The sequence below is a fragment of the Pleuronectes platessa genome, chromosome 10, assembly GCF_947347685.1.
Source record: "Pleuronectes platessa chromosome 10, fPlePla1.1, whole genome shotgun sequence".
In the NCBI taxonomy this organism is placed as follows: domain Eukaryota; kingdom Metazoa; phylum Chordata; class Actinopteri; order Pleuronectiformes; family Pleuronectidae; genus Pleuronectes; species Pleuronectes platessa.
In genome coordinates this window covers 11,660,215-11,673,820 of record NC_070635.1, presented here as the reverse complement: position 1 = coordinate 11,673,820, position 13,606 = coordinate 11,660,215, and the positions used below count along the sequence as shown (strand labels likewise).

General features: G+C 40.5%; 1 protein-coding gene across 1 annotated transcript in view; it reads left to right on the top strand.

The window, feature by feature from the left end:
- Positions 1-13,606, top strand: part of adam22 (ADAM metallopeptidase domain 22) — a 53,381-nt gene that overhangs the window by 32,957 nt on the left and 6,818 nt on the right. Inside the window, exons 7-25 of the mRNA XM_053432528.1 lie at positions 677-731; positions 830-906; positions 1,426-1,500; positions 2,129-2,200; positions 3,746-3,912; positions 4,002-4,086; positions 4,311-4,401; positions 4,487-4,538; positions 8,221-8,320; positions 8,400-8,471; positions 9,107-9,199; positions 9,744-9,824; positions 9,928-9,978; positions 10,088-10,151; positions 10,246-10,351; positions 10,438-10,557; positions 11,196-11,364; positions 12,282-12,393; positions 13,175-13,265. Coding sequence (XP_053288503.1) covers positions 677-731; positions 830-906; positions 1,426-1,500; positions 2,129-2,200; positions 3,746-3,912; positions 4,002-4,086; positions 4,311-4,401; positions 4,487-4,538; positions 8,221-8,320; positions 8,400-8,471; positions 9,107-9,199; positions 9,744-9,824; positions 9,928-9,978; positions 10,088-10,151; positions 10,246-10,351; positions 10,438-10,557; positions 11,196-11,364; positions 12,282-12,393; positions 13,175-13,265 — 1,733 coding nt within the window. The remainder of the gene's footprint in view (positions 1-676; positions 732-829; positions 907-1,425; positions 1,501-2,128; positions 2,201-3,745; positions 3,913-4,001; positions 4,087-4,310; positions 4,402-4,486; positions 4,539-8,220; positions 8,321-8,399; positions 8,472-9,106; positions 9,200-9,743; positions 9,825-9,927; positions 9,979-10,087; positions 10,152-10,245; positions 10,352-10,437; positions 10,558-11,195; positions 11,365-12,281; positions 12,394-13,174; positions 13,266-13,606) is intronic.

Below are 13,606 nucleotides of genomic sequence, written 5' to 3'. Positions count from 1 at the left end.
CAGCTCACATAGGATACTATAAAATAGACACAAAGCAACTTAAAATAAGATAAAAGAGTAAAGATGTAAAACTAGCACAAAAGATTAAATACAATTTCCAAAAAGTAGGTTTAAATAATATTTTATAAGGAGGCAGGGGTAGAAATTTAATATAAGCACTCTTTAATGTTTGTTTTCATAGCAGCTATCATCAGCGATCAGATATCGTGTGTTTTTCTCAGGTACCTCTCTCTCATTTCCTTTGTTCTAAGTGTGACAGATACAAATGTGTGTTTATCTGTATACGCGTGTGTGCAGTTAATGCAAATTAGACAGCATATGTATTTATCTTGATTTGGTTGCCGATAAGCAGCATGAACACAGAGTATTTATGTATTCAGCCTCTTTATTGCAGTAGTACGCTTTATAGTACGCTACTCACCAGACTTGTGCTTTCAATTATTCTGATCAAATGCATTGTTGTATTATTAATCAAATAATCTGTTGAAGAGCTGAAAGATACTGACCTCTCTTTTTGGAGGGCTTGAACTCTTTGACCTCAATGCTGAGATCTTTCTCAGTGAGTGTGATAATTTGTTTTTGCGCCATGTAGAAAAAGTTAATAAATGCCTGTTTATAACCGACACTTTGTTTTGACCTGTTTCCTGACTGACGTCCTCTTTTTTGTGCCTTCTAGGGCGATGTCCCCATTCACATGATTTATAAATCTGCAGGGGAGGACCTCCTCAATGGTAAGATGGGGCTTTGCGATGCACTGTACATGTATTCATGCTAAACACTGGAAACTGTTCCTTGAATGCTGATGGCTATAAATGTTCCTGTTTCCTAGGTGACCTGCCAGAGCCGCCGTTCCCCAGCCCTCCGTTCCCCGGGTCTAAAGTGGTTCACAGGAGAAAGAAGAGACAGGTATGACTTTGCTGCAGCTTCAGATTGAAAATCATCATCCTTAGCAGAGGGCTGCCGATGCTCTCGTGTTTATTTGAATTTGTGTTGTGCACATGAGCATGTGTGCTTCTATAAATTTAAGATAGAGAGATTTTTATGCTTTTTGTTTCCCGCCTGTATGTTTTATGTTTTTCCACAAAGCCAGAGCACTGTTTCCTCTCTCTCCTCCCACATATATTCACCTTATGAGTAACAGTCAGATGTCTGCAGCTGTCTGTCCATTCAGTCCTCGGAGCCACTCTCGTCTTTATTTGTAGAACAAGCACCTGTGTTATATTTTTCCGCAAATAAATGTCCTTATTGATTTGTCGTCTCTCCTGTTTTCTTGGTGGAGCAGGAGACCTGAGTTGATCTCTGTGTTTACTGTGTGTTTACTGTGTGTTTACTGCGCGTGTGCGTGTGTGCTCTCCTGAAATCCTCCTTGAAGCACACAGTCTCGCTTTGAGGAAACTAAGAAAAGTGTTTTTTTTCTTCTCTCAGGCTCCACATGTGTCACACAGCGTTGAGGATGAGATCAAATACATTGAGTTGATGGTGATCAATGACCATTTAATGGTAAGTTTTTAACTATTTATGGTGTGAATGTGCAGTTATGATAAAAAATACCTTAAATTTATAATATAGTAATTCTCTTATATTTGTATTACTGCCTGAATAGTGCATGTGGTTATTACTGGTGCCTGAAATGACTTATAAAATTATCAAATTTATTATTTCATAATAAAAAAAACTGTATTCTGTCATGTTAAGAATCACATTTTATTATCATAATTTGTAATAAAGTGTATGAAGCTTTGGCCCAGCAATATCAACTTATATTTGTTTGGTCTTTTCACAGGATTTGTTGACGATAAACAAAATATTGAATATCACTGTAGACTTGCTGAGAGCTCATAGTTCAGGATGCTGGGTGGGCTGAGAGTCAGCACTTAAAAAGTGCATGCACGTCTGAGTCAATCGAATAAAAACCTTCCTGTGTTGTGCATGAAACAGAAAATGCTTTGATCTTAATGTGCTTAACTAAGATCCACTGGGACTGACTTTTGCTACATACGCAATGTCAGTGATATTATGAGCGAATGAAACGCTTCTTTCATACATTTAAATGGCTTAAAATGAATTTGTTCCAGATTATGGATCCTGCTTTTAATCGTTTCCTCTCCATCCCTCTGTCTCCCTCCAGTACAAGAAGCATCGGCTTTCCGTTGGGCACACAAATAACTATGCTAAGTCAGTGGTCAATATGGCTGACATGGTAAGAATTGTATTGATCCTCTTCTTGGAAAGCTAGCCACAAACACTCCCACCATGTATCGAAGCCAAGCACACACTGCACTGATTTCTCATTAACCAACCTCACTCTCTCCATTTAAAACCTCTTGGCCGGTGATGAGTTTCCAGGTTTCAGAGGATTGAAGTGGTGGCACATTCCGACAGTACCGAGGCAGATATTTCAATGTTTGATTATTTGTGGCCACATCTGTGTGCTGTGTTACGGAAATCTGACCTGCTGCAGGGTCACGTCTGTAAGCTGATAGGCCGGTGAAGCTGGAGGAAGGTCACGTTTTTGTGTTGTGTCCTTGAAGACGATCATATGAAGCCAACTCTATTTGGGAATTACACATTGATTTCCATGCAAAAATAGAGTTGTCTTTCCGCCACTGCAAAGAGGCCACATTCACATCACATATTCTAAATGGCAGAGCAACTGCAAAGTATACAGACCAAATTTATCAAGTTTTAACATTCTCTATATATTATTTTATAGTCCATTCTTTCCCAAATCACCCACTATAGCACAAGCAAGTTTGTACCTTTATCATTCTGCTCTCAGGTTTATTATGTACCCAAGATAACATTCCAAAAATAATCAACATGCACTTTATGAGCCAATTCTTTTAAATTGAGGCATTCACTTAAGTGCACATGGAAACACTGTTGAATGCCTCTTGTAAAGTGTTTTATGATAAATAGAAACATACAAAACCAGAAAGTGGCAATTCGGCTATCACCTTTTGTATTTTTATTCTGCTGTGGTAATCATTTTTTTACACTGTCACCTTTATTGTTTAGCGGATATTGTGGCTACCGGCAGGAAACAAGGGCAAAGAGTGTGTGACATGCAACAAAGGCTCCCAGCTGTAAACAAATCGGAGACGTTGCGGTTGTGGCTGTCAGGACATCTCATAAAATAGAAATTTTGAAGGGATTGTTCGATAATTGCATGGCCTTTGGGGGTCAGTAATGACAGTTACCGTATTTTGGAAACAGCACCTGGACTAGAAAGATGTGACTGTGACCACACGGGTGAGATGAATCCCAACATAAAAATTGGCGTTAGGAAAATGTAATCGTAGGTTAATGTGCATAACGACATAATGTTTACAGAAGTGCATTATAGAGCGAGTCCTGGTGCAGATATCACTGCCTGAGGGTTTTTATTTGCAGAACATTGCTGTTAATATGGAGATCCGACCACATGTGTTCACAAATAGAAACAGAGAGTGTCACATATCGCTGATTGCTCCCTCACTGCTCTGTCAGGTTATTGGTGAGATTGTCGTTACTCAGCAAAGAGGCTCTGCTCGTGTCGTCTCCTCCAGTGTTTCTCAGGACCGTATCAATCACACTGAATGGTGCTGTCATAATGAGCAGCTGTAGATGATGCTTACTTTGATGGAGGCCTGTCAGTGATGCCTGACTGTCAGGATCAGGCTGTGCCATTTGTCTGTTCTTTCTTGAACTAATGAGACTTTGAAAACATAACAAAAACACTGATATTCCCCCCCCCCCCCCCCAGATCTTCAAGGAACAGCTTAATACTCGGATTGTGCTGGTTGCCATGGAAACCTGGTCAGCGGACAACAAGTTCAACATCGACGACGACCCCATGGTGACCCTGAGGGAGTTCATGAAGTACAGGAAGGACTTCATCAAGGAGAAATGCGACTCTGTTCACCTCTTCTCGTGAGTCCGAGCGTCTGAGAAGATTTTCTCGCCCAATTCGGTGCTCAGCATCTTTTCCAATGGAATAATCAATCTTTTCGTTTCATCAGAGGGAATCGCTTTCATAGCAGCTGGGGTGGAGCTTCCTACATGGGAGGAGTTTGCTCTCTCACTAAAGGAGGCGGAGTGAATGAGGTGAGTCACTGACAATTCCCTGAAAACCTGTCAGCATCAGCCACAATAATCATTCTCAGTTGTCCATTAAAAGAAAAGTAATAACACACTGTAAATACTTTTATTCCACTTCATGTGTTGGTGCAAGTATTAATAAAATCACCTTAAACAGAGATGCCTCTGTTAGCTCTTTAGTTCTCCTCAGGCTGATCTAATAAACCTCTTATTCTCTCTCTCTTCACCAGTACGGGAAAACGGACGAGATGGCCATCACCCTCGCTCAGTCGCTTGGACAGAACATCGGCATCTTCTCGGACAAGAAGAGGATCCTCAACGGTACACAGTTAAACCTGAATGTGTGCAAACTCATTTTCAAGCCTCTTTTCTGTGCAATAAAATGATCAATGTGTTGTTATTCTAGGTGAATGCAAGTGTGACGATCGCTGGACAGGCTGCATCATGGATGACGTTGGGTAAGTTCATTACATTTAATAAATAATTCTTGACAGATCTTTCACAGATGCTAGAGACACAATGTCCAGTGTTTTTCATCAAAGTTTCCCAAATGAACGTTTGGATGCTGTCTGTTAAAATGTACTTGAAATTGATTTGTGGTGTGGATTCATTGTGCAGGCATTACTTTTTTCATCAGAGTCAGAGTTCTCCAAACAAACTTCAATCACAACATTATCTGAGTTGAAAACTATACCGTAGTTTTATTTTAATGCTAACATCGCACTTAACCCTTTGTCCAAAACCCCAAAATGTCATCTGTAGTGTTTTATCTTATTTTTAAATGGATAATTGACCCATCAAATCTGACTTAGAAGTATTTAAGGTTTAAGTAAAGTGTAAACAGTTTTATTCTGTATCTCAACATCTGTGACTGTCAACACTTACATTTATAATTTTAATGCAAACAGACCACAAAATACTGTGGCTACTTTGATATTTGAATTAAATATAAACTGAAAACACAAATATTTTGGATATTGTGGGTTTTTAAAGGTTTGTCACAATTAGGACTTGGTTCTCATACAATAACAATAATACAACAGCAATGTATCGAAAGTCTCATATGTCAATATGATGATTATGCATTGTGTAAGCACAGTGAGGAGGTATGACACATGATTGATCCTCTCATGCTCATAAAGAAGATTTGCTCTCAGGAGCAGAAATTGTCTAAAGTTAAAATAAATAATAATGAGATCAATTTTACAATACATTTGAAATTTATAGATTTTTTTCCCATATTGCCCAATCTTAGTCACAATACTCTTTTATTCATCAATATAAATATATTGATTTCCATCCAGTGTAGTGTTATTGTAGTATTGTAACTAACCACTAGGTGCCAGTCTGTGTGTATGGTATCAGTTTGTTTATATAACTGCATTGGGCTCCTTCCAGTAGAAATGTATTACATAATGTGATGCTTGCTAAGATTATGAAGTTGGTAATAAGTCAGTCTTTGTATATTTTAAGCTTTCAGTTTATACAGAAATCATGTCAGTATTTGTACAGTGTGATGAAGCTTGCTTGCTCACTGGGAGCAGCAGTATGCGACTGGGTGTGTTGTGTGTACGGATAACTGTGCTGTGTGCTGTGTGTGTGTGTGTTTGTGTGTATATACCCCTCTTCTTAAATACTTCTCACATTCCCCCTCTATCCCGAATGGGACAGCAGGTGAGCAGAAGCTTGAATAGAACATTGCCTGTGCTGTTCTGAACCAACTGGCTGCCTCGGAGGGGTTGTCAGTCATCACAACCTTTCCCATTTCATCTGAGAGCACTACGGCCTTGGTGGCCCACGGCTTCTCTTTTGATTCAAATGATTTGAACAAATACAGTTAGATGTCTCTTTATTATGCACTGGCTGTATTTTTCAATATCATTTTATAAACAATTTCACATGTATTTATGTGAATTCTTCAGTTTGTGGTCGATGTCGCCGGCCGATCAACCCAGAGAGTTTTATTAATTTGGTTATTCTGATTATCGATCTGCTCTTTCTCCCTCCTGACCTTCGAAAGTCAGAACTTTTCATCACTTCTGTTTGTCCATGTCTAACCGATTGAAACAGTCTGCAATGTCATTCTCATCTTAGGCCAATATTTGTCTCCCTCATTTCCCTGTAACAACAGTACACACCCCGGCACTACCTGTCCAGATCCTGCTTTATTGGGTTTCCATAATAAACAGACTTTGAGATCACGAGGTCACATGACAGAGGACAGGTCACTCTGCGCTGTCCTCTGTGAATGGATCTGGCCTAGATCTGTTTTCGCTAAAACAAAGTCAATGGTATTTCAGACACTTGTATTCAATGAGCGACCTCAGTCATGTCCATTGACGGAAGTTTCTTTGTATCCCTCAGCACCTGCATGTGTGATCTACCTAACCTGACTGCTACTAACAATTTCAAATTTTTTTCACAGGGTTAAGTTCTAATGTGCGTGTGTGTGTGCGTGTGTGTGTGTGCGTGTGCGTGGGTGGGTGGGTGTGCGTGTGTGAGTGTGTATTTGTCTGCTCATATTTTTGTGTGTATTCTTGCGCAGTCTGTGTGTGGCAGCTTGTTAAGAGCCTCTTAAATCCTAACTAAACCTAATAAAACCTCAGCAGAGGGCACAGTCCATAGAGACGCACAATCTACTGTCTGAACAATATGGTCGAGTTAGGATTTTGAATTGTTTAATATATTTTCTGTTGCTTCCTTTTACGTTTATTTTCTTTCCATAAAAGATCCAGGACAACATATGTATTTCAAAGGCAACATTATAAGACTGAATAAAACTGTCAAAGGACACAGGGTTGGTGTGGACATGAATCAGGCTGCACAGAGGCTTTGTGTATATACACTGCCACGTCTTCTAGTGACCACTGGGGGTGATAGACTGATTGTGAAAGGAGGAAGAAAGAAGGAGGTTATCTTTGGTTAGTTTGTAGAATTACTAAATCTGGATCTAGTGAGTTATGTGGTTTCATAACTTGACGGAGGTTCAAGATGTTTAAGATTCTATCAAACCTTTTCTCGGTGCAGAATGTGTCCACGTGCTTAACTAAGTCAATCTAAGCTCTTTCTACAATCAATAACAGTAGTGTCTTGATTGTTATCTTTTGGAATACATATTTTGATCCCATGGTCTTAAGTACTGTGAAATGAAAAGTATTTATCGTGGCTGAGTAGTAACCTTAGTCCAAAAAGGATTGTACTTGTTTTGGTGGCCAGTGAATCATTCAAGCACGCTTCATCTTTGTTTCACCTCTTATTACTGTTTACAAACGAGATGAACACTACAAGATTTTTGACAAGATTCAACCCTGAACACAAATTGGAAATCAAAGACACCAATCCCACACGCCAACTTTCAACCCAATTAGTTTGGGAAATCTCTCTCAGATATTGTAGTGTACTTCATCCACCATCAAACCATCATTACCGCGTTCCTATACAACCAATCATCTCCGTAGTTCAGTCACATCACGTATCAAGTAGCTCCGACTTCTCACAGCCCCGAGTCGCTCTGTTATTGCATTGTTTCCTGACTCAGTCCTGATGACTGTCAGAGCTCCTCACACATGAGCCTGCAGCGGGATCATCCACAGTCTGACACAGCCGCAGAGGATGATGATGCTTAAGTGCTGCTCTGGTTCGGGTCGATATCGTTTAAAGACAGCAGAGTGAACTCTGGACCTTTGACTGTAATAGATTCTGACAAATACTTAGGATGTTGAAATGACGCAGAATTTCTTTCTGAAATGATGATGCAATAACAGTTGAAAAGTGAATCATCCACAATATACAGGTTCATTTCCAGGACAAATTCGCCATTTCATTATCGATCCATTTACTCTTTACATATCCATCCCTGTTTCGCCGTGTTAGCTAAACTGTATATCCGCCTCCATGTTATTGTAAGGATCTCCTGAACTGTGAGTATCTGTCATAAAACATGACATTGTAAGAAATACAAACTCAATTCAATAGGACAAATCTGCTGTGGCGCTCCAAGAAATTAAACGTGAGGTTTGAAAAGTCCTGTTGTGTGTGTCTGTGAGCGAGTCCTCTCACTCCTATCTGTTTCCCCTGTTATCTGAGGGTCCTGTCTGTACTGCAGCTAGAGTAACCGCATCATATGGTTGTGTTGAACAGTTTCTACCTGCCCAAGAGGTTCTCCGACTGCAACGTGGGGGAGTACCACAACTTCCTGAACAGCGGCGGAGGAGCGTGTTTGTTCAACAAACCTCTGAAGGCATGTCACACTCACTCACACACACATATATGTAGTTAAAGGAGTTTCCATGTTAATTCGGGCCTTTCCCTCCCCTCAGCTGTTGGACCCTCCAATCTGTGGGAACGGCTTTGTGGAGCCAGGAGAGGAGTGTGACTGCGGCAGTCCAGCGGTGAGTGACAGCTCTGCCCATGGGACTGGATGAATGCAAACAGGGGAGAGGTGTCGTACAGGGTTAACTCGATAATCAAGGTCAAAGTAATGCGCTAATTTCCCAACAATAGAACCTCCGACTGTGTCATACTTTCTGTGAGAGGAGGTAATTTGAACTAATGAGGTAATTTCCCAGGAGGAATCAAAGAGCTGCGTGAAGTTATTGCATTGATTATAGAGTTTTTCAACAGAGACTTTGTTTTAGTGGATTATGTAAACTCTTCTAACAAACACTTCCCAGTAGTTCCTATGTCAGACCAGTCTTTTTCCATCGGTGACCCAAGGCTCTAAACCCCCAACTTGAGATTAAACTCAGCACTGAACCTGTTTTTTAATATTTGCTTTAAACATATTCTTATAGGAATCCCTATTTTTTCTTTGTTTGTATTATTTTCTGTTGTATTATCTTCCTTATATTTATTTTGTCTCGTTTTTTTTCTGTGTTGCTTTTATACCCATGTGTTTTGGAAAACAACTTTGCAAGCTTGTTTAAATTTGTGCCACAGAAATAAAAAGTTATTATCAACATTATAATTTCATGTATAATATGGTATATAATATAATATAGATTAATATGTTGTGTTTGTCTTCTAGGAGTGTGCCAGTGAGGGGGATACCTGCTGTGAGAAGTGCACTTTGACTCAAGGTTCAAAATGTGCAAACGGACTCTGCTGCAACAACTGCCAGGTACAGGACAGTTTACTGCTACACCTTCCACAAGCAGAAGGAATTACTTCTCAAGAATTTGGACTCTTCTGTCATTAGTATCCATGTGGTATCTGTCTGCAATGAAATCATTCAGTAGTTTTGAAACAAGATTTGGATGAAATCACTAACAGCCATGAAAGCCTACTTTTTTTAAATCAGACCAACTGTAAAAGCAAGACACTTTTTAAAACCAGGATAAACTAAAAAAGATGTGCCCTCGTTACAGTTATAACGTCTTTGCTCCTGGTAAGAGAAAAGTGTATTTGCCTGAACATAATCCACCTTTATAGTGAATTAATTTCCCAGCTCAGTTTAAGTTAAGCAACCGTCATCAGGCATTTCCATTTCTATTCTGTTTATAAGTACATAATAACCACACACTGACAGAACACTGCACAATTCAACAATCTAACAAGAAGGGATGGATAAAAAATACATTGATAAACTCCAACAGATGAATTTCTTTTTTACACATAACACACATTCTCAGAGTCTGTGTAATCTTTATTGCATGCTGCTGCAGATGGAGTTCATGGGGGTCGTGTGTCGAGATGGAGTGAATGACTGTGACATCCCAGAAAACTGCACAGGAAACTCCAGCCAGGTGAGCCTGAGCTTCCCTCGCACGGTTTACTCTAAACTTTCTACATGTGTGGCTCCCACTGTGCACCACAATGTCTCTGAGGGGTTTCCTTGATTTATTCCAGTGTCCACAAAATGTGCACAAGATGGACGGCTACACGTGTGAAAAGGATCAGGTGAGATCTTTGCCAGTGCTCACTCGGCCTCACTGTATTTAACATTTTATAAAAACAGCTCATACTTGTGCAATGGGGATGTTTCTTTAAACTATATTCTCCTCTACAGGGTCGCTGCTTCAATGGAAGGTGCAAAACCAAAGACAGACAGTGCAAGTACATCTGGGGAGAGAGTGAGTAACATTTCTATGTGATGAATCCAGAAAGACACAAACCTCCTGCACTGTTCATCTTAATGCTGACCGTGTCGCGTTCCTTCTCCCTCAGAGGCAATGGCGGCCGACAAGTTCTGCTACGAGAAGCTCAACATCGAGGGCACGGAGAAAGGCAACTGTGGGAAAGACAAAGACACGTGGATCCAGTGCAACAAACAGTAAGTGGGTCCTCTCCATGAATGTAACCCGTGCAGCTCCGGGTTATTTTCTTTAAATGATCTGTGGTTGCACCTTTGTGTTTCAGGGATGTTCACTGTGGCTACCTGCTGTGCGCCAACATCTCGCCTGCACCGCGACTCGGAGAGCTGCAAGGGGGGATGACCTCGTTCTCCGTGGCCCAACACAGCGGCTCTCTGGACTGCAGGTACACGTCGTTGATATACATTTTGTTGACTTGTGTACATTATCCAAAACGTTTCCTTTACTGTCCAAGTTAACATCCCATGTCATTGTGGTCGCCTTTTAAATGCATCATATTTGCTTCACGTGTGGCTTTGCCCGTCTCTGCTATAACAACATATGACGAAGGAAAACCAGTCGGTTGTTTCTATTCAGGTTACAAAGCAAACAGTCGAATTTAAAAACAACCATGAACATGATCTGAACCTGAGTCAGGTCAACTAGACCCCTAGCGGCCGAAGTTACATATCGTACGTTTAAGTCTGACTTTTGTCTAAGACATCATCAGGGTCAAGAAGCAGCAGCATCTATCTTTCCAAAGTCACCAACTGCCAAAAGTTATCTGCCAAAAAGTAATTTCCTCTCCAATAATAATGGGAATTATTCATAACGTACCATCATTCTGAAGCACAGAGTAAATTGCTTTTTGAGGACGTTGATGAAACTGGTGGAGAGACATAATGACACCCTAACAGAATAATCTTTGGAGTGCACTCTACATAGCAGATGACAGTGACCATGCAACTCACTGTTACCTCAACCGAACTCTATCAGTACCACATGAAATGCTGTGTTAGTGACTCAGTCATGTTTGTTGCTCAGCGGCGCTCACGTGGTGATTGATGGAGACACTGACCTGGGATACGTCGAGGATGGGACGGCCTGCAGCACAGACAGCATCTGTTTCAATCACAAATGTCTCCCGATCCAACAGTTCAACTTCAGCACCTGCCCCGGGACGACTGACAAGAGCATCTGCTCCGGACACGGGGTACACACACACAAACATACAGTGAACACACACGCACATACACATACATACAGAACACACCTACATTAAGATAGGCATGTACAACCCTTCAGCCATTGAGCTGAAGGGTTAACCTGCTCCAAAAGCTCAACTTTTGGAGCAGGTTTCTTTCCGGATGGTTGAATGACTGTGAACAAAAGGTCAAATATCTTTGACCAAAACTGAATTCATGCTTCAAATACAATTGGAAACTCAGAACTCTGAGAAAACCTGAGTCATGTTTGTGTGAATGTGAGTTACTTTTTTTCAGAGCCTCTTAAATTCAGTTTTGATGAAAAACACATACATCTTGAAAGTATGAAATTCAAATAAATCTTTAACCTTAAATTCATCCAACTAAGCTTGATGCTCTAACATTAGTTGTTAAGTTTACTGTGTATGTGAACACCACAGTAGAGATACTATTTTTACACTAAGATTACTACTATAAAGCAAACAATCAGACTTATTTGTATATCACTTCAAACTATTTACTACAAAGAGCAAAACACTGATTCCAGCCAAACACAGGAACTAAAGAGACACTGTTGATGTTTGAAATGAGGAAACACAGAGGTAGTTCAAAAAAAAAATGAGGAAGATAAAATCATAAAAAAGGGATCAGAAAATATAAACCTCAAATAGAAAATGATGAAATAAAGATAAGATACTCAAAGAGAAGGAAGTCATACCAGATAAAAAGGGCAAATTAAAGGTCCTAAAACTTAGGCCTTAAATAATACAATATTTTTAGTAGTAGCATGATATGTGATGACACTTTTTATTGCTCTGGAAATATATTTATTTCTCTCTTTGCACCATATTTTTCACATTTAAAGATTCTGAGTATGTGTTTTGTGTGTGTTTCAATGTCTTTTTCTTCTGCATTCCCACTGTAGGTGTGCAGTAGTGATCTGAAGTGTGTGTGTTACCTGGGCTGGACAGGAGACGACTGTAACACCACGAATCCGCTCAGTTATCTCGTGGTGGGGCCGACCGCCTCAGTTTCAGGTAAACGTGTTGACGCTCTGTTTCTACACGTCTGTCTGCGCTCTGCTTTCTGCACTCGGCTGCTTATTGTCATTCATTTCTCTCTGCACTTTATACCAGTGCTTCTTGGCTCGGTCTCCCTGACCTGATCTCCTCCAGTTCTTAATTTATCATTCTTGTTAATATGTTTAATATTTCAAGCTTTTTCTTCGTTTTTTACTTTTCATCTTTTCATTTCTGTTTATTTTAGCTTCCGTGTCGGGTTCCCGTTCGCTCATTAAAACCAGCTGCATTCATGTCATTCTTTTTGTTTGTCATTATTTTCACACTCATTCTTTGTCGACAGGCTGATGTCTATGACGGAGTGACTTGAGGTCAGATTTGAGTTCTCTTTTTTTTTTCATTATATTTGTCGTGTCTTCGATGTCATTTCCTTGTTCTTTTCCTCTCGCACCCCCACCTCAGCTCCAAACTGTGTGGTTTTTTCAATCTGTGTTTTTATTGTTATCGTGAACCTGGGAACCTACTCCACATGTGAGTTCCCCTCAGAGCAGCACCGATGGGCGACAGCGGTTCATGTTTTCTCAGTTCCCTCTTGTTCTCCTTTTACACTTCTCCTGCTAATTGTATTGTGTTTTCATGTTCTGCCGCAGTGTTTTGTGGTTTCTGTATCCCCGTGTGTCCACATGAATCAGGAAACATGACACAATCCAATTAACACACAAATGGTTCCCCCCTCTCCTCTCCTCTCCTCTCCTCTCCTCTCCTCCTCTCCTCCTCTCCTCCTCTTCCTCTGTCTCAGGTATCACCAGTACAAACATCATCATCGGGGCCATCGCCGGCTCCATCCTCTTCCTCGCGCTCATAATGGCTGCTACAGCCTGGTGCTACAAGTAAGTGTCCCTGCAGCCTGCCCGTGTGAGGTTTGTAATAATTGGCTCCCAAGCCTCCGCTGGCAGTGAGAAATCTGAGGGGGTCGTGACTCGTGATTTGATATCAGGACTGAAAAGAAGAAAGCTAAATTCAGTTTCACATCATTTCCACCCATTCAGACTTTTCCTCTTATCTTGTGAATTTCAAACTAATCTTAGACCTAAGCGATAAAGTTATTCAAACAAAGTAAGACAAAAAAAATTGTTTGAGGTGATCCCAAGTCCCAATCCGGTCTCATGTAGTGTGGCTTTATTTTGAGGAATCACAAGTCAACAATCGGACACAAGCTACATTACTATGT